General features: G+C 40.0%; 1 protein-coding gene across 2 annotated transcripts in view; it reads right to left on the bottom strand.

The window, feature by feature from the left end:
• Spats2 (spermatogenesis associated serine rich 2) overlaps nt 1–27,773 on the bottom strand; it is a 63,140-nt gene that overhangs the window by 23,246 nt on the left and 12,121 nt on the right. Inside the window, exons 2-8 of one of the 2 annotated variants that reach the window (XM_027396516.2) lie at nt 25,877–26,099; nt 18,461–18,540; nt 13,492–13,600; nt 12,165–12,214; nt 7,370–7,628; nt 4,672–4,851; nt 2,891–3,026 (exon numbers count right to left, since the gene is read on the bottom strand). In XM_027396516.2, the coding sequence (XP_027252317.1) occupies nt 2,891–3,026; nt 4,672–4,851; nt 7,370–7,628; nt 12,165–12,214; nt 13,492–13,600; nt 18,461–18,540; nt 25,877–25,901 (839 nt within the window). In that variant the 5' untranslated portion in view covers nt 25,902–26,099. The remainder of the gene's footprint in view (nt 1–2,890; nt 3,027–4,671; nt 4,852–7,369; nt 7,629–12,164; nt 12,215–13,491; nt 13,601–18,460; nt 18,541–25,876; nt 26,100–27,773) is intronic. The other variant, XM_027396517.2, reaches the window with a different exon arrangement.

Genomic DNA, 27,773 nt, shown 5'->3' with positions numbered 1-27,773 from the left:
ATACTAAACACACAGTTCCCAGGGAGGAAACCATTTCACCTGTCGTTTATTGAAGGAGGTTCCTCCTGGCTGGGTTCCAAGACAGCTGGAACTCACAAATCTCTCAGAAGTGTGTTGCCTGGCTTAGGCTTGCTGAATGGAATTGGGTTCTGTGGCTGAGTAAGCAGTAAACTGGATGATCTTAAGAGACTAGAGACCTATCAAAGCAAAGTTGTGATAAACTATACTTAGCTGTTTATCCAAATATGCCAGTAAAATGGTAAAAAATCTGTACAAAAAAACATGGCACACCTCATCCTTGCCGATGGTCAGAACAAAGGTACATGGACAGTTTGGGGCACTGGCTGCACTTAGCTACAGACTTTCACAGAAGAAGGCATCAAGTGGGGAAAGTGGCACCAATTCATACATGAAAGAGGAAACCTAAGTTAGGAGACAGTAAGTAATTTGGCCTGAGCACAGATGTACATCGAGAAAGAGAACATGACACGATGTCCCAGCCACAAAACTGAAAGGCAGAAATTGGGGCTCCAAAGCAAGGTTAGATTAAGAGAACTAGCTGTCTTAAACAGTACTTTATTGGAGCTGGGCAAGTGGCACAGGCTTTAAAAAAGCACTTAGAAAAGGTATGAGGACCACAGGTTGGAAGCCAGCCTGGACTACATAAAAAAAACCTTTTTTTTTTTCCCTCATGGAACTAGCTCTTGTAAATCAGGTTGGTCTCGAACTCACATAGCTCCGCCTGCCTCTGCCTCCCGAGTGCTGGGATTAAAGGCATGCTCCACCACTGCCCGGCAAAAAATCCTTTCTTAAAAATCTCTTTCTTAAAACACCCCCTCACACCAACACACAGTACTGTTTGGTTATAAGGACAATGTTTTGGACTTGTTACTTCATTTTTATTACTTCACTCTCTTTTCAACCCAAGAGACAAGGAGAACTGAGGGGACCCATAATCATAGTCCTCTCTGCCCAGCTCCCTCTATTGCTGTGGTACACAGGTACCAAAGAGGCTATGATCAGGTCCATAACAGTCCATGGACCACTAGTAAGAAGACAGATGACAATCGTGGGGCAGCAGAGGGCTCTTCTCACTACTCACTGTAAAGGTAAATAGTTCTTACATAAGCAGAATGTGTAGTCCTAATCCTTAAATCACCCTAACTGCCTGTTTTCCTGACATTTTCTTTTTAAAAGTTGTATTTATTTATCTGTGTGTCTGTTGGGTAGGAGAGGTGGGAGGTGCATGTCATGGAATATGTGTAGAGTCAGAGAACAGCTTTCAGGATAATTCTCTCCTTCCACCGTGTGAGTCCAGGTGATTGGACTCAGGTTGTTAGGCTTGGAGGCAAGCACCTGTTGAGCCATCTTGCCAGACTTTTCTTGACTTTTTTGAAAATTTGGTCCAAACCAGTTTTTAAAAAGCACCCGTTAAAAATATAATTCCTAGCAGGGCGGTGGTGGCACACACCTTTAATTCCAACACCAGGGAGGCAGAGGCAAAAGAATCTCTGAGTTCAAGGTCAGCCTGGTCTACAGGACAGCCAAGACTAACTACACAGAGAAACCCTGTCTCAAAAAAACAAAACCAAAACCAAAAAACAAAAAAACAAAAAAAAATCCAAACTAAACAAACAAAAACCCCAAACCAAGCAAAAAAACAATTACCCAGAAAAGAGCTATGTTTAAACACATAACATCTTAATGTCTAATTCAAACAGCTTTATTATACCAGCATGAATTTCTCCCCAAGGACTCAAAGATGAAACACGTTTGAGGGGAAAAAAGTAGTTATGGTTCCCCTTTTAGTTCACAATGCAGATTAGAGTTGAGAAAGCACTGAGGTTCAGGTTAAACTTTTTTTTTAAAGTGTTTTCTGGGGTCTGAGGAGATGGCTCAACAGGTATGAATGCTTTCTCTTAACACTGGGACCTGGGTTTGAATCCCCAGCACCCACACAACAGACTGAGCATGGCTGCACATGTATGTAACCCCAGCATTGAGGGGAAGCTCAGCCACCTAGTAGAGAGTGAGAGACCCTGTCCTAAGGCAATGTCTCAGCAACAGAAATGACATATAATGCCCTGTTCTGGCCTCCACTTACACACTCATGGGTACACACACACACACACACACACACACACACACACACCACACTCCCTCCACAAACTCACACCCACACACCACACTCCCACTCTCCATACACTCACGCCACACTCCCCTCCACACACCACAATCCCACTCTCCACATGGGAGGCAGAGACAAGACAATTCCTGGAAGCTCTTGGACCAGCTGTAGGTGAATGCAGGGGCACACAGGAAGACCAGTCTCACCAAAGAGGAAGAGGACCACTGACACCTGAAGTTGTCCTCTGACCTCCATACATGCTCTGTGGTACATGAGCACTTGCACTTAAATACACACACACATACATTTTCATGTATCTTTACCATTTCAAATCTCTACCTGTTTTAGTTTGTTTTTTTTTTGTTTTAAAATAAGATCTCAATTGTAGCCAGGATGTCCTAGAAACTATGTGATCCTCCTGCCCCAGCCTTCCAATTGCTATAATTACAGGCTGACCCAACATAATTGGTTTTCTGCTTTATGGTTTCGATCTAGCTATATGGCATTTATTATACTGTTGCCTCAACAGATGGACCCTATTCTATAATTATTTGTCCTTTACCAAAAATATTACCATTAAGCCCATTTCTAGAGCACAGTGAGTTCTACCACTCAATCCCATACTGTGGCCAAAAGAAACTGAACGAAGCAGAGAGTTAAATACACTTTAGGATTTTTCAGTTTCTCCCCACGTGTAGTTAGAAGGAGATTAAAGAGCTAGTGAACACTGTGCTATGACATATCAAATGCAACTTCTCTTACCAGCTTTGCAATTCAGCAAAAGCTTGTTTCATTTTCTTAATGGATGCATCCATCTCTTCTTTAACTACAACTCGATATCTTGCAAGAGACACTGTGCATCGCTGAAGGTCTTTCACAGACTTCTCAATATTAGAACCTTGGAGGGAAAAAGAAAACATTATTTTAAAGGGAACACGTAAATTAAAAGTTGGATCTGAATGTTTATAGTCAAATGTTGTATGGACTAAGACTGTAAACCAAATGACCACCTTCCCAACAAAGGAAGCCATTTTTCAAATTTTCACTTTTTTTTTTAAAAAGTAGCCTAATGAGGGCTGAAGAGATGGCTCAGCCGTTAAAGGCTAGGCTCACAACCAAAAGTAGCCTAATGAAAATGAAGACGTGGGTCTATCCTCTCATATTAAACAATTAACCCATAACACAGATGAAATAATGGTTCTAACAACAATGGACAGTAGCCAATACTTCCCCTGGAAAAGCAGAGACAAGTAACTGAAGCAAGGCAGTTTCTAAACCACAATAAAGAGAAGAAAAAAGCCTGACAACCTGAGTTCGATCCCCAGATGCCATGAAGGAGAAACAGAATTGACTCTAAGAAGTTTTTATTGGAGTATATGGTACACAGGCAAGAAAGTGCGCACTTATACACACACACACACACACACACACAAATAAATGAATGAATGCTGGCTAGGCAGTTGTGGTGCAAGCCTTTAACCTAGCACTCAGGAGGCAGAGGCAGGTGGATCTCTGTGAGTTCCAGGACAGTCAGGGCTACACAGAGAAACCCTGTTTAGAAAACAAATAAATGAGCGTGAAAGTTTGAATAGTAGCTCATGTGGAAGAAATAATTTAATAAATAACTACAACCTATGATGGTCCTCTAAATTTCTATTTCACTGTTCACTTGAGTGGATCACCATGCTTAGATGTATGAAGTACAGATGAGCTAGTGTCTCTGTTTAATAAGTGACTATTCATTTAAATGATTATTACAATATATGAGAAAACAAGAGTTGTTGAGTGTGGTGATGAATACCTTTGATCCCAGCTCTCAGGAGGCAGAGGCAGGCAGACTTCTGTGAATCTGAGGTCAGCCTGGTCTACAATGAGAATTCCAGGCCAGACAGAGCTACATGGTTAGACCCTACCTCAAAACAAATACACAAAGACACTAACACACACACAAAGTTATTACTAGTTGGTGTTAAGTATTATTCGTTGTTGTTGGGATAAGGTCAACTGCCTTAGCCCAGGCTAGCCTAGAAGCTGTGGTCTTCCTGGGTCAGGCTCCCCAGGGCTAGGATTACAGGTATATTCTGAGCACTACAACTCCCTGACAAAATGACTGTAATAGTCCTATTTTAAAAGTAAAGAGTCGCCACCAATCAATACCAAGTATTTCAGAGGACATGCTCCTGTTAGAGCTTCTGCTGGACTTTAGGAAGAGTTCAAGCTGGAGAGAGCAGTGAAAACATCCTGTCAGACAGAGGTTTTCACCTGTTGGTTCAACCAAGAGAACAAAAAGGGAGAGAACAGCACAAACAGCTGCAGTGATGAGCAGGGGGCAACAGGTCAGTGTTAGCTAGGTCATCCTGGCAGTAACACTGCAACTCACAGAAAGGTCCCTATTGCTGTGTCAAGACACTATACTATAACATGCAATGATTTCAGCACAGATTATCACCTGAGGCCTCTGGAACTTCAGCTAAGGAGAAACAGTCAAGCTGTTCTCTTTGGTCAAACAGTTTTTTCCTCTCCCAAGAGGGCCTTGGATTTACCTAGCCTTTTATTGGTAGAAGACAGTGGAGCATTCTCCATTCCCAGATTTGAAACCTGGGCTCCTGTGGTGGCTCTTGAGAGAGATTTGGCAGCATTCCGAGACTGCTGGGCATTCGGAATAGAGTGCGTTGTCAAAGATTTGGGCTCGAAGTCAGACACACCATTCTCCAGCACAGAGCCTGTCCAAGAAAGAGAATAGTGGTTTGGAGCAATGTGGGGTGAATTATCTAAGCCATATTCAGGACAGAAAGAAAGCAGGAAAAGTATGTTAGACAAAGCCATACCTATTAAAAAGACTGTTAGCTTCCATAAGCTACAATAAAGAAAAAGTTTCATAATGTCTCAGAGAAAAAAAAAAGCTTTACAGAGTAGAGAAAGTACAGACTGAAAAATGAAAAGAGAGCTTACACACAATGAATTGAAATCCACTGGTTATCTTTGGTTTGGTTTGTTTGAAGTCAGGTACAATATTTTTCTCTGCATCTTTTTTAAAAGAATGTGTGAATTAACCAATAAAAGAACAGCTAAAATGCAGAATAAAATTCTTACGCTAGCAGCCAGGGGTGATGGTGGCGCATGCCTTTAATCCAGCACTCATGAGGCAGAGGCAGGTGGATCTCTGAGTTGGAAGTCAGCCTGGTCTACAAAGCTACACAGAGAAACCCTGTACACTAGCATTACCTTTATGAAACTAAAGCAGAAGGAACAAGATTAAAAAATAAGCAATTTTTTAAAATGCAAATAGTTATATGTTGATTATTTTATTATTTTGTATATATGGGTTTTTTGCCTACATTGTATCTGGGTAGCACAAGAAAGCAGTGCCCCCAAAGGCCAGAAGAGAATGTCAGATACCCTGGTGCTGGAGTTATAGATGGTCACAAGACACCATGTGAGCACTGGGGATCAAACCTGGGTCCTGTGCAAGAGCAATCAGTGCTCTTAACCCTGGCCCATCACTCCAGCCCCTCCTCCAAAAAGAAGTTACTTTGTTCTTCTTTTTTGTTGTTGGGGGGTAGGGAGCAGGGTCTATGTAGCCCTGGCTGTCCTGGAACTCTCTATGTAAGACCAGGCTGGCCTCAAACTCACAGACATCTGCCTGCCTCTGCCCCTCAAATGCTGGCATTAAAAGCATGCACCACTATGCCTGGCTTCCAAACAAGTTATTTCTAAAAGACAAACATTCTTAGTTTCTCCTCAGTCCTTAACAAAATTGTTAACAGATAAATGTACCAAATACATGAACTTCTAATTATTAACTAATCTTAATTCTTTATTAGAAAACATATGTAGGGAGGTTAGAGAGATAGCTCCACAGTTAAGAACACTGGTTGCTCTAAAAAACCTAGATTCAGCACACAACACTTTATTATTTATATGGGAGCTCATAACCGTAATTCCAATCCAGGGGATTCAGCACCCTCTTCTGGCTTCCACAGGCACCAGGCATACATATGGTGCATAGACATTCATTCAGGCAAAACACTCATACATATAAGTCAACCTAAAGAAACAATTTTTTTAAATAACTTTTTTTTTTATTTTTTAGATTTATTTATTTATTTTACGTATGTGAGTGCTCTGTCTGCATGATCCTGCTACAGATGGTTGTGAGCCACCATGTGGGTGCTGGGAATTGAACTCAGGACCTCTGGAAGAGCAGTCAGTGCTCTTAACCTCTGAGCCATCTCTCCAGCCCTAAAAAAAACAATTTTAAAAAAGAAAACATAAGCTGGGCGTTGGTGGTGCACTCCTTTAATCCCAGCACTCGGGAGGCAGAGGCAGGCGGATCTTTGCGAGTTTGAGGCCAGCCTGGTCTCCAGAGCGAGTGCCAGGATAGGCTCCAAAGCTACACAGAGAAACCCTGTCTCGAAAAATCAAAAAAAAAAAAAAAAAAAAAAAAAAAAAGGAAGGAAAGAAAGAAAGAAAGAAAGAAAGAAAGAAAACATATATAGGACTATAAAAGTAATCTTTTAAAAGACCCACAAAAATCTAGTTGTTAACAAAGCTATGATTAGAACTGGAGGATGGCTCAGTGAATAAGAGCGGCTCAGTGAATAAGAGCATTGGCTGTAATTCAGAGGACCCGGGTTTGATTCCCAGGATCCACACCGTGGCTCACAACCACCTTCTGATGCCCTCCTCTGGCCTCTGCAGGCAACAAGCACATAGACATACCTTCAAGTTAAGAAAGCTATGACAATTAATATTACATATACCTAAAACATTTTTACCTATTTTCTTTCTGTACTGAAGACTGGTCAACTAATTCACCTCCCCCCACCCCCATGCTCTAAAACACTACCCTTTCTTGGACAGGATCTGTGCTAGAAAACAGTGTCTTTGACTAGCATTCCTCACATGTTCCTGAGAACGACATCATCTTCTCATCCTCATTTTCTATCATATTTTAAGAGATCTTTAAAAGGTCACTCATTCTCATATTCCTAAATACCAAGACACCCCTGTGTTATTCAATGTCAGAAGTGTTAGGACTATGTATTATAAAGAAAAATTTGAGTCAAAGGAGCAAGAATTCTACTTTTTTAAGGTCTTTGGTAAGTTATCATGAACTCTTCCATACCATAGGAACAAATACTATAAAAGATCATGGAGACACCCCCCCCCATACACACTACTTTTTGGGTAAATTAACTTTCTAAAATCTGTTAAAAACAAAAAAACAAAAAAACTCACCAGTTCTATCCAGTGTATCTGGTGTGGCAAACTCAGGATCCTCCAGTTCTCTGGCATCTATTGAAAGTGTCTCCAAACCTTCACTGAGTGAGTCCACAGACTCAGCATCATTGATAGCCCCGTTAACGTGGTAACCATTAATGCCTCCTTTCTCTGAAGATGCAGGCTGTTCCTCTTGAATAGGCACTGACTTACTGGAGTCCGGGGCATTGCTATTTGCTTCTGATGCAGGTTTTGGTTTGCTTTTCTTCTTCTTGTTCTATGGTTATTAAAGATTTGAAAAAAGAAAAGAAAAAGCACACCCTCCAACACAGCTCAAAGAGGTTTAACTAACTCCAGCTACAAAAGAAGTCCGTATTACCTATTTGGCACACATTCTTCTAGAAATTGAAGATAATTGTGTTTATATTGAACTAATGACAAAAATAATACTTTACTAAGAAAAACCGAATTTTGAATGAACCCAAAATATTTTTCATAACAAAACCTCTTTTATTTTTATTTTATGTACACTGGCATTTTGCTGCATGTATGTCTGTGTAATGATGTCAGATCATGGAGTTACAGACAGTTGTGAGCTGCCATATGGGTGCTGGAAATTGAGCCTGGGCACTCTGGAAGAGCACCCAATGCTCTTAACCACTGAGGTACCTCTCCAGCTCCCAAAAAACCTATCTTAAGCAAAATGAAAAGTTATAAAATGTGAAAATTCAAGTGCAATGTATTTTTAAAGTTTAAAGTTAATGTATTTATAAGCAGAGCTCTAAATAATCACAATAACCCAATACAGAAAAATATAATCTATAAATAATTCAATGAGGTATAATCTCAGTCCAATAACTGACAAACAATAAAATCTGCACTGCAGTATGGTTTTTAAACTACTAGATTAGCAAAGGTCAAAGAGTTTAATGACATAAAGTCACTGGTTTCACTTAACAGACAGCTTTGACTGCTCTGGAAACAGCCAGTCATTTGCATAAACAACAGCATAAATAAAATCTAGTAATGCTTTGGAGTTACAAACACACAGACCTTTCAACCAGCAATTCTAATGTTACCAATTTATCCTGGCCAGGACTGACAAAGGTATAAAGATTACTCATCATAGCACTGTTATGTTAACATTAATAAAGACTGAGAAGCCATGCAAATGTAGTCAATAGGAGACTTATACAGTCCACACTCTATTACATGGAATGTACAAAGAAAATATATATTTGTAATTGTTTATGTGAATAAAATATCTTGGAAGCTACATAAGAAATTAATAGGGGTTGTAGCTCAGTGGTAGAGCACTTGAATAATATGCACAAGGCCTTAGGTTTGATCCCCAATGTCAAAAAATAAATAAATAGATAAATAAACTGACAATATGGTCTGCCTGGGGAGAAGTGGGTACTAGATGTCTGGGGAAAAGAGGTAGGATAAAGCTGTTAGAGGGCATTAACTTTTATATATTAGAAATCTGAGCCATGCAACTATTTTAGGTATAAAACTTTAGACTAATAAAGATGGGGGGCTGGAGAGATGGCTCCAGTGGTTAAAAGCACTGCCTGCTCTTCCAAAGGTCCTGAGTTCAATTCCCAGCAACCACATGGTGGCTCATGACCATCTGTAATGAGATTTGGTGCCCTCTTCTGGCCTGCAGGCATACATGCAAGCTGAACACTCTACACATAATAAGTAAAATCTCTATATATAAAAAAAAACAGGTAAGATAAATATTAGAAAATTTCTCTAAATTTGCCGAACACAAATCGACTAGATACTATAACTGTAATTCTTCTTTGGCAACTGTTTTTGTTGTATATAATTTTATTATGTTAAAGTTAAAACCTTTTTTTTTTTTTTTTAGGTACAAATGCTGCTTGGCCAATGATTAGGATTCTCATCTGTTAGCTCAGTCTTAATTATCATAAATCTATATATTTTATTTTATAAGACTTATCGGACACCTTCCATTGGCGTCCTCATCCTGGGATCACATGGTGAATCTGGAGGAAGAGAGAAGGACCCACTTCCTTCTTCCCTTGTTTATGTGTGAGTCTCCCTGCTATGTCATTTCCTGCCTGGATCATCACTTCTTTACTACATTTCCCAGAACCCTCCTTGACTCCTCATTGGCCAAACAGTACTTTATTCAATCAGTAAGATGAACATACACACAAGTACATTTCCCATCATCTCCTCTTTTCTATCTAAATAAAAAGGATAACTTATCTTTTATAATAACTGAAGAAAACTATAACCATAACTGTCTTCTTCAACTCTATCAAAGACCACAGAAGGATAATATATAAACTTAAAACCTTCCTTTTTAATTAGACAAAAAGGGGTAAATGTGGAATACTCCTTTACACTGTGAATATATGTCGCTGTGATTGGTTTAATAAATAAGCTGACAGGACAAAAAAAAAAAAACTGTTTGTTTTAACAACTATGCTGGCAACATTTAGCTCCTACAGCTAGATGAGCAAGCAAACCAGTCCGTTCTCATGCCAGGCCTTTTGATGACCCTGTCCAGCAGGATAACTCCTGAACTTGGCATTCCATTTTCTCCTATATCTCACTTTCTCCCATGTCATTCCACATATGTAATTAGCAGCTCACAATCATGTCTTATTAGGCTAACCTAAGAGTTAGCTGTAACAGATTGGAGCACTGGAGAGTATCAGACTACATCTATTTTTCTTTGGCCAGATCATGTCACACACACACACACACACACACACACACACACCTTTACAACTATGCCATGTCTTTCTTGTGTTGTTAATCATTTATATTCTGAGGTGGATAACTTATGACACTGGTGTTTTCTTGAAGACTCAAAGCCATGTAAGCTGGGTGAAATCAGTGAAACAGACATGAAGAGCAACAGGCACAGAAAGCTTCATGAGAACCTGAACAGTGTTACGGACCTCTGGAAAGAAATTCTCAAAGATTAATACAGCCAAACCTGGCCTGGTCAAGAAGTCATTTCATGGCTGGCACGGGTTCTCAGTGGATAAAAGCTCTTGCCACAGAGCCTGACCACCTAAATTCAATCCCTGGAATCCGAGGTGGAAGGAGGGACCCAACTCCCCAAAGTTGTACTCTGCACCATGGCACTTATACACCTACACTTAACACACACAACATGATAATGAAATTTAAGAGAAAGTATTTCAGAACACACTAACTTAAAGGAAGAGTACTCCTAACAGTTGGAAGCACTCCTTATAGGAGATACACTGGATACAGAGCTGTGGGAAGAATACTGAACCCAGCCAGTGTCCCATAAGGGAAGCAATTCAGTTTTAAATGGATATAAGTAAGGGATTAAGGACTAATATGTTAGGCATTATAACAAGAATATATATGTATTAGCATTATAGGATTTTTTTGTTGTTGTTGTCTTTTTCCCCCCCAGACAGGGTTGTGCTATGTAGACTACAATGACCTTGAACTCCTGACCCTCCTGCCTCAACCTTCTAAGTGCTAGGATCACAGGTATGTGCCACCATATCTGTATTATCCTACTTTATAGACAGCAAACTAAAGTTAAACAATACCCACAGTTCACAAGACCAGATGAAGCAGAACAGGACAGAAATCCCGTTCTGACTGGCTCTGAAGGCCAAATAAATGCCTTCTGCTCTTTAACATGTAACATCAGATGTCTCAGGAAGGCACTTAGCCTGAAGGAGCAAAATCTGGGCTAGTATGATGTGCAGCAGGTAACTTGAATTCCACCCCCAGGAAGCACACAAAGGTGAAAGGAAAGAATAAACCCCAGCAAGCTGCCCTCTGACCTCTGTGAGCTCATGCATATGCAAACATGCAAATAATAAATAAATACAGATAGCAGGATAAAGTTTTTAAAGAAGCAGAAGCTGCCATCTGGCTTTAAGTCAAAATTCACCACTACTAGGGACTAGAACACAGTTGTCTAACCTGAAAGTCTGCACTGTTTTAGCTAATATATGAAACAAATCCTGCCGGGAACCAGCCACCCTACCAGGAGGCCCTGTGCTCTCCAACATGCTCTCTTCCTTCTACTCTTGTGCAGGGCAGCCCCAGCAACTGCACCGGCAAACTTAAAATTTTCTGGCTCCAACCACAGAGGGCAAACCATAATACTCTGTGAGATACAGCAGGCTCTCAATGCCAACAGCAGCATTTTTGAGATGGTAAACATGTAAACTTTTTCTTTCAAATATTATGAGATGTTTGGGTGAGCTGGCTGTGATTTCTCACTTCAGTGATCACCAGGGTAGACTTGGCTGATCTGGATGGCTAGGCAGGTGTCCCCCTCCACCCACAATGCTTCTCTGCTAGAACTTCCAAAGAAGCTCTTAAATATTATCTAACATATTTTAAAGCCTCTTTTTTTTTTTTTCCTTTTTATACATTATGTGGAGTACTTTGCCCTCCTATACATATGTGCACCCAATGCCTGTGAAGTGGAGTTACAGATGGTAAGCTGCTATGAGGAGCCAGCAACTGCACCCAGGTCCTCTACAAGAGCATTGTGCTACTCTTACCTGCTAAGCCATCTTGCCAGCCCCTAAAGCCTAATTAAAAAGACAAACAAGGGCTGGAGAGATGGCTCAGAGGTTAAGAGCACTGACTGTTCTTCCAGAGGTCCTGAGTTCAATTCCCAGCAACCACATGGTGGCTCACAACCATCTGTTATGAGATCTGGTGCCCTCTTCTGGTGTGCAGATAGACATGGAAGCAGAATGTTGTATACACAATAAATAAAATCTTAAAAAAAAAAAAAAGACAAAATAATATAATTCATTTTTACCTTTTTCTTGCCTGTTACTATCCATTCTTTGAGTACGTCACTGGCACTACCTGAAAAAGAGATGAAATAGAGATTTCCTCTTGTGCCACACACAAACTGAAGGAGAAATTGGTATCCTTCACAATTGCTGGACACTGCAGAGAGGCAGGCTTGCCAGGCTTCTGCGGCAAGAGCCTACTGAGGTCATTTAAACACAGAGGTGACTAGTCTTCACCGTCTTCTCCCTCCAAGCTACATACCATCTTGACTGTGGTGTTTGGGAAGAGCTGCAACCTACACCAGACTCAAACCCTAATATAAAGAAAACACGATGACAGAGAAAAACCCTGTAGATGTTGACCTGTTTCTCCTGTACTTGCAAATCCAGAAAAATGCAGCAGAGAGCCCTGGCCTGACACCACTCTGCTCAAAGGCAAAATAGCTTCAAGTAAAGTGATATAAAGTGTTTTAAAAACACTTATTAACTGCTGGGCGTTAGTGGTGAGAGAAACTCCATCTCGAAAAACCAAAAGAAAACAACAACAAAACAAAACAAAAAACAAAAAAACACTTATTAACTCTACAAATCTAAGGCATTGAACAAGGCTATTGTTTTCTATCTAACATATAGAAAACATAAGGAAACTCAACTCATACATTTGACTCACCTGCCCAAACCAAACTAAATTGGAAATAGTGGAATTTGGAAATAAATGTTGAGTCCTTGAACTGGCCATCTGTTCCTGAAACACTGAGTTATTCCTTTGCAATAGTCACTTAAGTCACTTTGTCTGATTCCATTCAAAGCCCTTACACCATCAGCTGCATAGTTTGTTTGGGGAGGGGGACATAACTTTTTTAGATGGGGTCTCATAATATAGTAAGAGACGGGCCTATAACTCATTATATAACCAAGACTGGCCTCAAGTCATAGTCTTCTTGCCTTTACCCCTCAAACACTGTCCACCACACTTGGTCTGATTTCTTACATGCTTGTAGAGAACACTCCCTTTTGTTGGGGGGTGGGGGTTCAAGACAAGGTTTCTCTGTGGTTTTGGAGGCTGTCCTGGAACTAGCTCTTTTAGAGCAGGCTGGTCTTGAACTCAGAGAAATCCGCCTGCCTCTGCCTCCCGAGTGCTGGGATTAAAGGCATGAGCCACCACAGCCCAGCAGGGAATACTCTTAACAGTAAAAGGTAAAGGGGTTTTCTTAGTTTGTCTCTTCCAGTTTTTCTATAGCTTGGAAATGGAAACAGTATCACCTTAACAAAATATCACAGTACGCTACACTGTCAGACTGTGCTAAGGCTCAGGTTCCAAAAGTCTAAACTTGAGAGAGGATTAATTACCTTCCATGAATGCTTGTACTGTTTTGTCCACACAATTATCAAAGTGCTGCAGAACCAGGATGATTTCATTATTGCTCTTATTAGGAACTATTGCACGCACTGCGTTTATCTGCAAAAGATGACAGGTCATATAATTCTAACATGAGTAGGTCACTGGCCAGTTGAAGTGTGTCAGGGAGAATCACAGTGTCATTTTACTTTCAGCAATATTATCACTCTTAATGTCAGTAAGGACACACAACCATCACACTGGGAATAATAAATAGAAAAATGATAACACCACATGAAAACTTCAAAATTTAAAAAGACAGAACATTTATAGAAATAAAAGGGCACCACTGAGATGGTCAATGAATAAAAGCATTTACAGTTACCCGAGGACCCGAGTTCAATCTCCAAACCCATGGTGGAGGGAGAAAACTGACTCACAAAAGTTGTCCACTGACATCCCACACAAGGTACACATCTCATCTGCATGTATATACATAGACTCGCGCCCCCCCCCACACACACACTAATAATAATAAGAATTTTTATTTTTAAAGTTAGAAGGTGCTGGGTATGGTGGTGCACGCCTTTAATCCCAGCACTGGGAAAACAGAGGCAAGAGGATCTCTGTGAGTTTAAAGTCACCCTGGTCTACAGAGTAAGTCCCATGTCTCAAAAAAGATGGTACGTACAAGATTATATGTCAAGAAAGAGTAGGCAATTAAGATGTGGTGTCACATAAATGTAGTTTCAATTAGGTGTGAGCTTTAATTCACCATCAGTAGTTCTTCACTTAGGATTTTTTTTTTTTTTTAATGTCTACATGTTATGTATGTGTGCATGTTGTATATGTGAATATATGTGTGTGGATACAAGTTCCCATGCATATTGGAGAAGCCAGAGGACACTGGCTGTGCCACTCTCTAACTCCCCACTTCACTCCCTTGAGACAGTGTGAGGCTGGCAGCCAGCAGGCTCCAGTGACCTCCTGTCTCTGCTCCCCAGAGTGCTGGGGTCACAGGTATATGTGGGTTCTGTGGATCTGAATTCAAGTCCTCCTGCTTGCACAGCAAATGCTCTCACCCCTCAGCCAAAATTTCTCCATTCCAACAACTTAGATTTTTATATAGCACTATTCAGAGCACTTACTTTATGCCGCTTAACTGTATAAAAGTTTTACAGAGGTAACTGAAATTATTCATCTGAATTATTACAAGCTATTTGGGAACATAAAACATAATGAACAAGCCAGATGGTGGTGGCGTACACCTTTAATCCCAGCACTTGGGAGACACAGGCAGGTAGATCTCTGTGAGTTCGAGACCAGCCTGGTCTACAAGAGCTAGTTCCAGGATAGCCTCCAAAGCCACAGAGAAACCCTGTCTCGAAAACCCCAACCAAAACCAAAAACAAAAAACAAAAAAAAAACCCACAAAACAAAAAAAAAAACAAAACCCCACCTTAATAAAACAAATGTAAATAAAGCCAACGAACATGTACTAAATACTATTTCTCCAAAAATTCCTACTCCAGAATTTGATTTAATTTCAATATATTTGCATTTCATGATATATGTATATCTCCATAGGCAATATATACTATTTTATAATATGTAAATATTATTTCATCATGCATGCCGTTTTTCAATTTTTGCCACACAGCATTTTCATTTTCTCCATACTGATAGTCACATTTATTATTCATATAGTTTAGCATATATATATATATATATATATATATATATATACATATATATCATTCCCATGGTATAATACACCTAATTTATCCATTCTCCTGTTAATGGATAGTTAGAAGGCTTTTTTGTTAGTTTTTTTTTGTTTTCACAGTACTAGAGGTTTCATTCCTGCTAAGCCCTCACTCACTGGAGTGCCAATCCTAGACCACAGTTTTATGTTTGTCTGCTGTTGAGTCCTTAGTGCCTTGAACAATATTTAGAACAATGAAAAGCCATGTCTTCCTGTAACTATTAGAATTCTGATGGCATGGGACCTGTAATCAGTGCTTCTCTGATAATGCAAACTGCTATGTAAAATGGATATTCCTAATTGTTTCATGTTGGTTTGTTTATTGAGACAGGGGCTCACTATGTAGCCTTGGCTAGAACTCACTCCTCAAACTCACAGATATTGCATGCCTCTGACTCCTAATTGCTGGGACTAAAGGCACATGCCTGGCGGATACGGCAATCTTGTCACTTACTCCAGAAGCATTTTATTTTTTTAAATTAAAAAGTTTATAAAAAAAAAAAAAAAAAAACGGTGCCAGGTACCACAAGAGTAACAGAACTATGCTGTTTTCTGGGATTTTGTTTTTACTTTTTTTTAAAATGGAGTGTGCTGGATGTCTCTACAATTTTGTTCAAATGACTGCAGAACCTGGAAAAGCTGTTGCTGCTATTGATGCATAACATACTGCCATTATTGTTCTTTTTATATAAATATAAATATATATACATGTATAATTTGAATTTTTGGAAACGTTAGCTGTGCTGTCAACTTTGGAAAAAAGTATCCCAGTTTACCATGTTGAGTTGGCATTGTACAAAAATTAACAGCCATATTGGTCTAGAAATGTTGAACTTAATTTTTTTTCCATTTGTACAGGGGTAACGCACTGTATTAAATATGTAAGGTCTTAAAAAAAAAAGAAGGGATTTTGAGAGCCCATCCCATATGAAGGGATGCTCTCTTGAACTGGACACATGGGGAAGGGCCTAGGCCTGGCCCAGGATGATGTGGTAGACTTTGGGGAGCCCCTTTTGAGGGCCTTACCCTGCCTGGGGAGTGGAGGGGGGATGACTAGGAGCAGGTGGGATGTTGGGGGGGATGGGAGGGAGAGGGGGCGAAGGGATTGACATGTGAAGCAAGCTTGTTCCTAATTTGAACTAATAAAAGAATTAAAAAAACAGTTTATAATAACTGGATACTCATATACACATGTGTATGCAAGAACATGTGCACAACATGTGTGCAAAGGCCAGAGGACAAGCTCAGGTGTCCACTGTTTTTCTTTTTTTTTTTTGGTTTTTTGAGACAGGGTTTCTCTGTGGCTTTGGAGGTCATCCTAGATCTCACTCTGTAGACCAGGCTGGTCTGGAACTCACAGAGATCTGCTACCTCTGCCTCCTGAGTGCTGGGATTAAAGGCATGCACCACCACCACCCAGCTTTTTCTTTGGTTTTTTTAAGACAAGCTTTCTCTGTGTAACAGCCCTGGCTGTCCTAGAACTCGATTTGTAGAACAGGCTGACCTCAAACTCACTGAGATCTGAGTTATGCCTGTCTCTACCTCCCAAGTGCTGGGATTAAAGGCATGCATCAGCTTGGCCCATTGTTTTTCTTTTGAGGCAGGCTCCCTTACTGCCCTGGGCTGGGTTCCCTGGCCAGCAAACTCCAAGGGTCTGCCTATCTCCTCCTCAGTCCTAGGATTACCAGCAATACTACATACACCAGCTTTCTCTTTATATAATGGTCTCTTCTAAACTCTCAGGTATCAGGCACACACATGATACACATATATGCATGCAGGCAAAACACACACATACATAAATAAACCTAAAGAACAATCTTAAAGCTATCTCTCTAGCCCCAAATATTTTATCAGCATATATCTATTTTATATCTACAAATTACAATGAACTCTTTTATGGTTTTGTTTGTTTTGCGGAATCAGGGTCTTTTGCTATGAAGCACAAGCTGGCCTCAAACTCAGCTTTACTCACCTCAGCCTTCCAAACGCTGAGATTACAGCATGCAGTACCATGCCTGGCTTAACTGATAAACGCGTTTGTCCTATTCATTTGCTTTCAAGGATTTTTCTGTGTAGATAATTGTATTTTCAATTTTTACTTGTCTTACTGTACAAAGTATAATTAATTATTTCTTAAGGAAGTACTAAGGGTGTTTTTGATAGAAAACAGCAGAAATCAAGATCTAGGAGTTATGTGAGCTTATTGTTATTAGGAAGTCACTGCACATCCTTTCAATGGATACAACTCGGAGACGTTTTCTGTTAAATCATGAGTTCACACTAACATTCTCAAATCAAATACAACATTGCCATCAAATTTTAAATATGGATTTCTTCTTAACCTTTATACCTTAGCCAATTATCATGTATAATTAATGTTAATTTTTTTTTAAAAAAGCACTAAAAATTTTGTCTTTGAGCCAGGTGTTGTGGCATACGCCTTTAATCCCAGCACTCAGGAGGCAGACACAGTCAGTAGTATTCTGAGTTCGATGCTAGCCTGATCTACATAGCTAGTACCAGGCCAGCTGGGGCTAGATAGAGAGACTATGTCTCAAAAAAATAAATTAAAATAAACGGGCTGGAGAGATGCTCAGAGGTTAAGAGCACTGCCTGCTCTTCCAGAGGTCCTGAGTTCAATTCCCAGCAACCACAAGTTCACAACCATCTGTAATGAGATCTGGTGCCCTCTTCTGGCCTGCAGGGATACATGCAGACAGAACACTGTATACATCATAAATAAATAAATCTTTAAAAAAAGTAAACAAAAGATGTAATCTCAGTCATATAAATATTAAATAGCATTAAAACCCTATGTCTTCAAAGAATTTAGAACAAATACCAATGGAGATGTCAAAGAAAATCATCTTTGAGTTGGGCAGCAGTGGTGCACACCTTTAATCCCAGCACTCGGGAGGCAGAGGAAGGTGGATCTCTGAATTAGAGGCCAGCCTGATCTACAGAACAAGTTCCAGGACAGCCAAGGTTATAAGGAAAACCTTTCTCAATGCCCCCCCCAAAAAAAACAAAAATAAAAAATCATGTTTGTACATTTTAATAAACTGGTTCCTCAGAACTACCGTGGTAATTATCCTTGATTATATATATGCCCAGAAGATTCCATTTTCATAATGCATTTTTGATAGTCACCACATATATCAATAAATTTTCCTATGGTATTCAAATTTAATATCCATAGTAATTAATCTTACCTTCTCTTTCATGTTTTCAAAAGTTCCTCCCTGGGCCAGTACAGTATTGGACTGCAAATCAAAAATGAATCCTGATGAATCTGAAAGAATATAGAGAAAAATATATTCAACATGATACAATTTATATATTTTACTCATCCAAGACAAAAAGATCAAGAATAGCTACTTTCCCCACATGTAATTACTAATAATCCAGTTACTTAGAAAATCCATTACATAGATAGCTCATATATAACTATATTATGAATTAGCCATAAAATGAAATTCTGGTTTTTTTAAATTTATTTAATTTTTGCCTGGCATGGTGGCACACACCTTTAATCCCAGCACTTAGGAGGCAGAGGCAGGTGGATCTTGGTAAGTTCAAGGCCAGCCTGATCTATATGGTAAGTTCCAGGGCAGCCAGAGGTACATAGTGAGACCGTATCTCTAAATTTAAGAAAAAGGAAGAAAGAAATTATTTTATGTGTATGAGTCTTTGCCTGCATGTATATATGTCACCACATATATGCCTGGTCCCTGTAGAGGCCAGAAGGGGCATTGGATCCTCTAGAAATGGAGTCTTGGACAGCTGGGAGCCAGCACATAGGTACTGGAACCAAAACGAGGTCCTTTGCAAGAGCAGCAAATGCTCTTTTTTTTTTTTTGGTTTTTCGAGACAGGGTTTCTCTGTGTAGCTTTGGAGCCTATCCTGGCACTCGCTCTGGAGACCAGGCCTGCCTCTGCCTCCCGAGTGCTGGTACTAAAGGCGGCAGCAAGTGCTCTTTTTTTTTTTTTTTTTTTTAGTTCTAGTTAGGGAACAAGCTTATTTCAAGTCCCTTCTCCCTCTCCCTCCCCTCACCCCCACCCCCAGTCTACCCCCCACCCCAGCAAGTGCTCTTAACTATTTATTTTTTTAAAGTAGGTTTTAAGGAAACTAGCAATATGCCAACTATATAAAGAGTATCCTATAGTCCTTAATCTTTTTCTTAATTATCCTACCTTAATTTATAAGCCCCCCCTAAAAATGTTATAAGAAGCTGCCTATGATATTGTGGGTGGAGATGGAAGCATCTGTAATTAGTAGCAAACAAAAGTAATTTCTGTCTTCCAGATTGCCATGCATATATTCTTAGACTCTGAGCTTCATGAATACATTCACTGACTGATGTCCCAGATTTGATGTATGATGAAGCAATGTATCCAAGTTTACATTACCAATACCATATCCAAGTTTGTATTCAGCAAATGAAACTGTACTCAATAAGCAAGGTAAATGAAACTAAACCTGGAATGAGTTATTCAATGTGAATGATTAAAAATAAGGTCTAGATGTTGGCTGTGGATGATGCCAGGAAGATGTGAGAAGGTGGACTTGGACCTATGGGGGCATTCAACCTTGGTCCAGCCTGAAGGGAGCATGGGGACACGAGGATGCTATCTGCAAAACACTTGTGGGTTGTGGAGCCCAGGAGCTCAGTGTCTCAAGGTTATAGGCAGATGCAGTCCCTTGTCCCCAAGTGCATAGAAAGCATTCCTTCCCGCCTGGTCATTGCAGAATGAGGCTGAGTCTGTCTCCTGTAGCCTCAGTTCACCTTTCACAGGACTGTCTCCTCCCTTTATTAGGCCTTTCAAAGTTCCACACTTGCTTCACTTTGCAGCTTCTTGCCCTTTAACTTGTTTCTGCTGTGCTTCTTCCTAATAACCTACATTCTTTTTTTTTTTTTTTAATGTATAGAAAAGTACTTTCCTATACATGTAGAAGTTCTATTCCCACCAAAAACCAGAAAGGTTAAGGAGCAGTAAAAACTTACACAAAGGCCCGGGTCCTTCTGCCCTAAGCAGTGGAGACCAGACAACCCTATACTAGAAGGTATAGAAGAAAACAGACCCGTGTGCACATTCAGATCTGTATAAAGTCAATTTTAAATTTTTGACAAAAAAATAATAAGGTCTAGCTTCTTGGTCCAAATTTAATAAAAGCTATTAAATTTAATCAGTTGCTGTTGTTTAGCTAAACTGTGACTACACAATCAGCAAATTACCAAAGCACTGTGAATTACCACAGCTCTGTGTGTGCATTTGTGTGTATCTGTGTGAGAGATACCAGCTACTGAACCATATACTTGGTAGGCAAGAGCTCTGCCACTGAGTTGCTCCACTAGCTGCACCTCTGCCTTAACAGCCAATGTTGCAATTCTATGAGAGGCAATCCTAGGAAAAGTTTAAAGAACTTCTCAAACTCTGATGTACACGTTACCTTTTAAGAAATCTTAAGCCAAATGTAGGCTGTGCCTCAACCAACAGTCTACTAAGGCTGAATATTTTTTGTCTTGGTTTGTTTTGATTTTTCAAGACAGGGCTTCTCAGTGTGTATTCCTGGCTATCCTGGAACTCACTCTGTAGACCAGGCTGGCCTTAAACTCAGAGATCCACCTGCCTCTGCCTCCCCAGTGCTGGGATTAAAGGCATGCCCAACCACAGCCCAGCTGAGGTTTAAGGTTTTGACCCTCAGTTGGTTTCAGCATTACTGAACCCCACTTAGGAACAGTTTGGGAATTGAAATCTCAACAAAGCAAGTAAAAAGGGAAACTGTGACAAAGGGAGTATGGAAAACATTAAATATGATAGTATATTCCAAATTATTTTGCTATTACTACAAACATTTTAATTAAAGTTTGGTTTAGAGTTTAACTTGTACCTTCTTTCCAAATTCTTCTTGGTTGCTATAGAAGATCCAAGTTTACATTGATCTTCTAAGATCAATCTAAGTATCTGAGTACAAGTATGAGAGAAAACATGAATATTGCCCATGTCATTTTTAAGAGAAATTATGTTTGCCAGTTACCAATGAATTGTGAATTCATTTAGGTTAATACAAACCTGGTATTAAACAAAAGGATCAGGAGGCACTTACACAAACTCAGTGTGTGTAAGCTTCAGTTTTCCAAATATCTACATAACATGGTTAGTTCTCAATTATCTTTATCAATTGGAAAAGATGCTGTATAGAATGGGAAAGACCCTAGATAGCCAAAGCACTGTCATCTAGAGCCTCCTCAGAGTACAGATCAGTCAAATGGTGTCATCTGAAAGCTACAGTGCACACCCCCACTCCAGTGAGCAGTGGGACGATACAAGATCATCTACTTATGGTTAGAGACTCAACCCACCAATCTCTTTTAGGAGAGGGGACACTTGAATCAAAATAGCAATTTATAGTTTCTATTCGAGAAGGATTATTACTAGCCTTTTAATTGCTCCCTTCACAACACACCAGCAAATATAAACTACAGAGAAAACAGAGCAGTTCTGCATTCAGCTCCCAAAATTAATTTCTATATTATTTGAGTTTAATCCAGCATGCCAATTAACATAAAACTAATATAGAAAGCAAACTGGGTGTGGTAAAGTATGTCTGTAATCTCACCACTAGATGGATGAATGACAGAAAAGGGGATTGGGAGAAAGAATAAAAGAGAACAAATCCAAATTGATAAATTTGAAATAGTTTAAATATAGGGTCTATTTTTGAAGGTCCTAGTATACTACATCTTGGCTAGTAAACACTGTATTCATCCCTGGCCCCAGGTCCTAAAGAGTTAGGGGACTAGGGAGACATCAGAACACTAAACATCAGAGAGTGTGTCAAATCCCCTGCAACTAGAGTTACACAGGACTTGCCAGGTAGATGTTGGAATTGAACCTGGAGCCTCTGGAAAAGCAGCCAACGCGCTTAACCATCGAGCCAACTCTCTAATTCACAACTCATTTTTAAAAAGCCAGACATGGCTGGGCATTGGTGGCGCACGCCTTTAATTCCAGCACTCGGGAGGCAGAGGCAGGCAGATCTCTGTGAGTTCAAGGCCAGCCTGGTCTCCAGCGAGTGCCAGGATAGGCTCCAAAGCTACAGAGAAACCCTGTCTCAAAAAAACAAAAAGAAAGAAATGCATGACTGTGTTTCTAATCCCAGCCCAGGGAAGGCAGAGACAGGCAGATCCCTGGAGCTTGCTGGCTAACCAGCTTAGCCTCATCAGTAAGCTCCAGAACAATGGAAGACCCTGTCTCTGACCTGGGCATCATGGTGCATGACTTTGATTCCAATACTTGGGAGGCAGAGGCTGGCATATCTCAGTGAGTTCCGGGCCAGCCTGATCTACAAAGTAAGTCCTGAGCCAGACAGGGCTACACGGTAAGATTTTGTCTTTAAAAAAAAAAAAAAAAAAGAAAGAGAGACAAAACTGTCTTAATATAAAAGCAACTGAGAATTACCAAACTGCACAGAACTAAAGCTATGCAATAGCTTGGTAGTGCACATCTTTAATCCCAGCCCCAGCACTCGAGAGGTAGAGGTAAGTTGATCTCTGCTAGTTTAAAGCCAGTTTGGTCCACAAACTGTGCGTCCACACAGTGAGAACCTGTCTCTAAATAATTAAATAAATAAAATAATAATAAACCATGCAATAGACTCCCACACCACCACTATGGAGTAGAGATTACCCACCTTGGACGCTATCCTGAGAAGTTTACCAAAGCTAACATAAATACACAGAGGCTCCCTAAAAGTACTGAAGGGAATTTTATTGACAGATTTCTCTTTATTGAAAGACCTGCCCACCCCCAATTCTAGTCTGCTTATAGCAAACTTAGGTGTATAGAAGATTTGGCTCAGGTATAGAATAAGCTGAGGGATGCTCAGAAAGCTACTAAATTTGTACCTTTTATTTAGACTGCTTATACCATTTCCCATGAATACAGATGATGACAAATTATTTCCTTTGACAAAGTGAGGTGAAAAATGGGATTATAATCTGAGAACCCTCCCCATACTTTGCAATGCTAGGCACATCAAACTCAAGGCTTCCTGCATGCTAGGCAAAAGCTCTACCCCTGAGCTATACTCCCAGCCTGAGGCTTGCTTAATTTTTCATTGATGAAAAAATGAGAAAGTCAGTTACTATCCCTTGTCCAAAGTAACACCCTGAGTCCTGCTGCAGAATCGGGAGTCAGGGTTTTATGTTAGACAACATTGCTGCTGAGACTCACTAGATACTCTACTTCTCAAGGCTCCATTATTCTAACAGTACCTTGGATATCACAGCTTCTTGCTACTCACTGATATTCCTCACACAGATATACAGCAAGATGAGGAATAATACGATAAACATTTTAAGATGGCCAAAGAAAAGGTAAGATACAAGTAACAGGTAATATTAGAGACAAGGAAATCTGGAAGCCCATATAACCTGGAAGTGCAGCTACCATTAGTCATCTTTATTATTTTATTCAACTCCCTTTTGAAAATTAAAGAGTAAACTCAAGAGCCCACAGATGACTATGTAGGTAAAGGCCTCACTGTCAAGCCTGAGGACCTAAGTTGGATCCCTTGGTCAAACAGGAGAAGGAGCAAATCAAATCCTGCCAAGTTTTACTCTGGGCTCCACATGGGAGTTGTGTCATGCACATGTCCCCACACATACACACGCAAATATAAAATAGACAAACAAATACAAATTTTTAAAAACTGAAAATAAATGCCTGAACAAATATAAGCTCATATAGACGTGGCATTGCATGAACTGAATATACCTGGCATGTGACAATCAAAGTGACCATTTCTCAGACGTTGTCTCTCACTGGTCTGAGGCTTGCGAACTAGACTAGGATGGCTGGACAGTGAGAACCAGAAAGCCACTTGTCTCTAGACTACAAGATGAATAGAAGGGAAGGAGAGAGAGGAAGAAAGAGAAAGGTGGGGTGTGAGGGAGGAAAGAAGAAGAATAGGAAAGAAGGGAGGAAGGAGAGGGAAAGATGGGGTAGGAGGAAGAAAAAAAAGGGGGGAGGGACAGAAAGGAAAGAAGGGAAGGAGGAAGAGATGGAAGGAAGGGAGGGGTAGAAAGGAAAGGAGGGAGGGACATGAGGACATGTGTATGGCTAAGGGGACAAAGCAGAGAGGTAACTTACATGGTAGTTCATAAAAGATGGGTCAGGAAGTTGCCAGAATAAATACAATGGGGAGTGCAGTTATAACTTAGCTCTTTCCTTATCAATGAGCCTTAGACCTCCTTTTTCTCATGCCAGTTTGAAGAGTAATTATAAACTTGTAAGTGGAGCTGTTTCTTCACATTAACTATTGGAAAATGTAGGAGCCAGAGTTCTACTGTACAAATACAAGTGTCAAGTAAGAAAGCTATTGTCACCAGATGGTACAGTGCACAACTTTAATCCCAGCAATCGGGGGCAGAGGCAGGCAGACCTCTAAGTTCTAGGACAGCCTGGGCTACATAGATCCTGTCTCAAAAAAAAGGCAGAAAGGAAGGAAATCAAGCAAGCAAGCCACTGTCAAAGAACTGCTAGCTAATGCCTAGAATATTTCCAAGCTTCAAAATGGAAGACACCAACAACTCTAGTATGTGAGTGATAATCTTCTTCTGCTAATACTACTTAATACTACAATGAAATCACAGCTTCCAAAACTACGAATAGCTCTGGCACATTATTTTCTTTTGAGGTTTTTGAATTTTCAAATCAAAATTAAAAGCATTTCCACCGTATTTAATCTGTGAAGACCTCAATCCATGGAATTCTGTTTTGAATTAAAGAACATAATGAAAATTAAAATGAACAAGAGAAAAAAGTCAAGACACCTATGGTCACTCTTTAAATGAACACTCAACAGCCACGTGCAACGGTTCTGATGCTGTAATGGTTCTGGTGCTGTTACACTTCTGTAGCTATTCTAGCACACTAGAAAAGAGTTCTACTCAGCCTTTGTTTTGCTGCTCCTCATTATAACCTCTCTTGATACTTCTTCATGTCTGTATTTTCCATTTGCCAGGGTAGCAAACCCGGAAAGAAAGCTAACGAAGGAAACAAAACCTGGAAGCATTCACTCTTACTCCATTTCCTGTCCCTAGGATTATAAAGCCTAGTGCAGGAAGTCAGCTCCTACCGCACCTCCCTAACGTATGCTCATGCTACAAAAACACACTATCAGGTTACTAGATCTCTAACAAATTTATTACAATTGTATAAATCTGTCTGAGTAGAAAAACTATTTCTAATGAGATCAATTCCCAGACTTATCCACAAAACTAAGACCTAATATAATACTTGCAAAATCATTCTGAACACATTACTACAGTAATAGTTTCAAAACATAGAGATTTAAGTAATACTGTTTACAACTATGCTTTGGTTTTAACAATTTGCAGTTCTTGGGGATCAAATCCAGGTGCATGCCAGAAAGCACTTGAGCTTTGTTTTACCAAATGAGCTGTACTTCCCACCCCTATGCTTTGGTTTTATTTTCACAGTGCTAGGGAATAAAACCCACAGCTCTGTGTATGCAGGGCAAGTGCTCCATCACTAAGCTATACACATTCCCAGACGGCAACAACTATTCTTCTAACAATTTGTGCACATATGTTATCTTACCCTTCTGGCTTTGTTTCCTAGACATTGCAGTTTTCTCAGTGTCAAAAAAAAAATCTTTGTTCAAGTTCTGGGATTTAAAAAGTCTGTAGTTGGAAGTAACAAATACAAAATCCTGGTTGTTTAAAATTCTGTTCACTAGCTGTTAATTTCTTTTCCTTCTCTGGCATTAACTTCTTGTCAGGATGTATCATTGCAGACAGTCATGTCTTTTTCCAGAGAGATTCTAGAAGGAAAAATACAAACACATTTACTATTACAGTAATGAATGTCAGTAAAAATTGTGTAAGTGACATTTGTGGGTTTTCAATTTCTTCAAAACTAGTTTTAGTTAACGAAAAGCACCATTTCCTACAGAAGACTTAACCTTATAATCTGATTGTCTTAGCTGAAAAGTGTGCTTTCTCTCTTAGTCCCTTTTCCTCTCTTTGGGACTCAACATATCTCTGACACTTTGGCCTGCACACATGGCACAGAGACATAAGCACAGCCCTAACCACTCCTGAAAGCTTCTTTTTGCATGAAGATTATTACAGAAAGCTACAACTGACCCAAATGCAGAGCACTACTCACCAGGGGTGCCCAGCCCAAACCGATACATCTACAACACAACTACTATACTGAAGGCCTAGGGAACACTGTGGAAGATGGGGAGAAAGAGTGTAAGACACAGGAAATCTGCTGCAAGACTGTGTCTAGAGAAACAGGGAAGCTACATGTACAATACTCAACTATATATAGTTGCCCAAACAAGACCTGAACAATGACAACATCAGCTGTCAGGCCATGGATGAGGGAAATCTCTCCAGAACCCCATCCTTAGATGAGAACATATAGGTAGTTAATAACTGCTGAGAGAATTAGTCTTCCCCAGGGATGATCCAATCCCAGGTGGTCACCCCTAAAAACACACAAAAGCAACACTAAATGTACTCAGCAGATTGCATTTCATATTTTTGCATACATACATACACGTAAGAATAACTAAAGGGACCATGAATTGGAGATAGGAGGGAGCCAGAACATGGGAGAAGTTGAAGGAGAAGAGATAATCCTTTTTTGGAGACAGGGTTTCTCTGTGTAGCCTTGGCTTTCCCAGAACTTGCTCTGTAGAGCAGGCTGACCTGGAGCTCACAGAGATCTACCTATGTCTGCCTCCTATGTCTGTCTCCTGAGTCCTGGGATTAAAGGTGTGCATCACCACTGCCTAGCTGATATAATTGTTTTAGTTAAATACATTTTAAAGTATATTTTCTTTATTTTGAGATATTTTCAGTTCTTCAAATCTGTTATTGAACAGAAGAAACTATTAAAAAATACAATTGAGGGGGCTGGAGAGATGGCTCAGCGGTTAAGAGCACTGACTGTTCTTCCAGAGGTCCTGAGTTCAATTCCCGGCAACCACATGGTGGTTCACAACCACCTTGAATGAGAGCTGGTGTGCGGGCAGAAGACTGAATACATAATAAATAAAATTTAAAAAAAAATACAATTGAAGCCAGGCGGTGGTGGCCCATGCCTTTAATCCCAGCACTCAGGAGGCAGAGGCAGGAGGATCTCTATGAGTTCGAGACCAGCCTGGTCTACAAGAGCTAGTTCCAGGACAGTCTCCAAAACCAAAAAACCAAAAAACAAACAACTGAATCCCATTATTACTGTCACCATGGAAATGACTTAAAAATAAATATTTCACACATCAATATTTTGTTTTCCCATTTTCAATTAGTAAATCAGTAAGCAAATAGTACATGGTCTGTTAAGAATGCTCAAAATACACTGCTGCCCATGGTACATACAAAGCCCACTGGGATATTTGTGGTCTGGGTTGCTTCCTGAAGCCATGTTAATGTTTGTGGTTTCGGGAGAGCTGGCCCCACCCTTTGCTTGTGAGCTCAGGGCA

Source organism: Cricetulus griseus, chromosome 2 (assembly GCF_003668045.3).
Source record: "Cricetulus griseus strain 17A/GY chromosome 2, alternate assembly CriGri-PICRH-1.0, whole genome shotgun sequence".
Lineage (NCBI taxonomy): Eukaryota > Metazoa > Chordata > Mammalia > Rodentia > Cricetidae > Cricetulus > Cricetulus griseus.
This window is presented reverse-complemented; position numbering and strand designations above follow the sequence as displayed.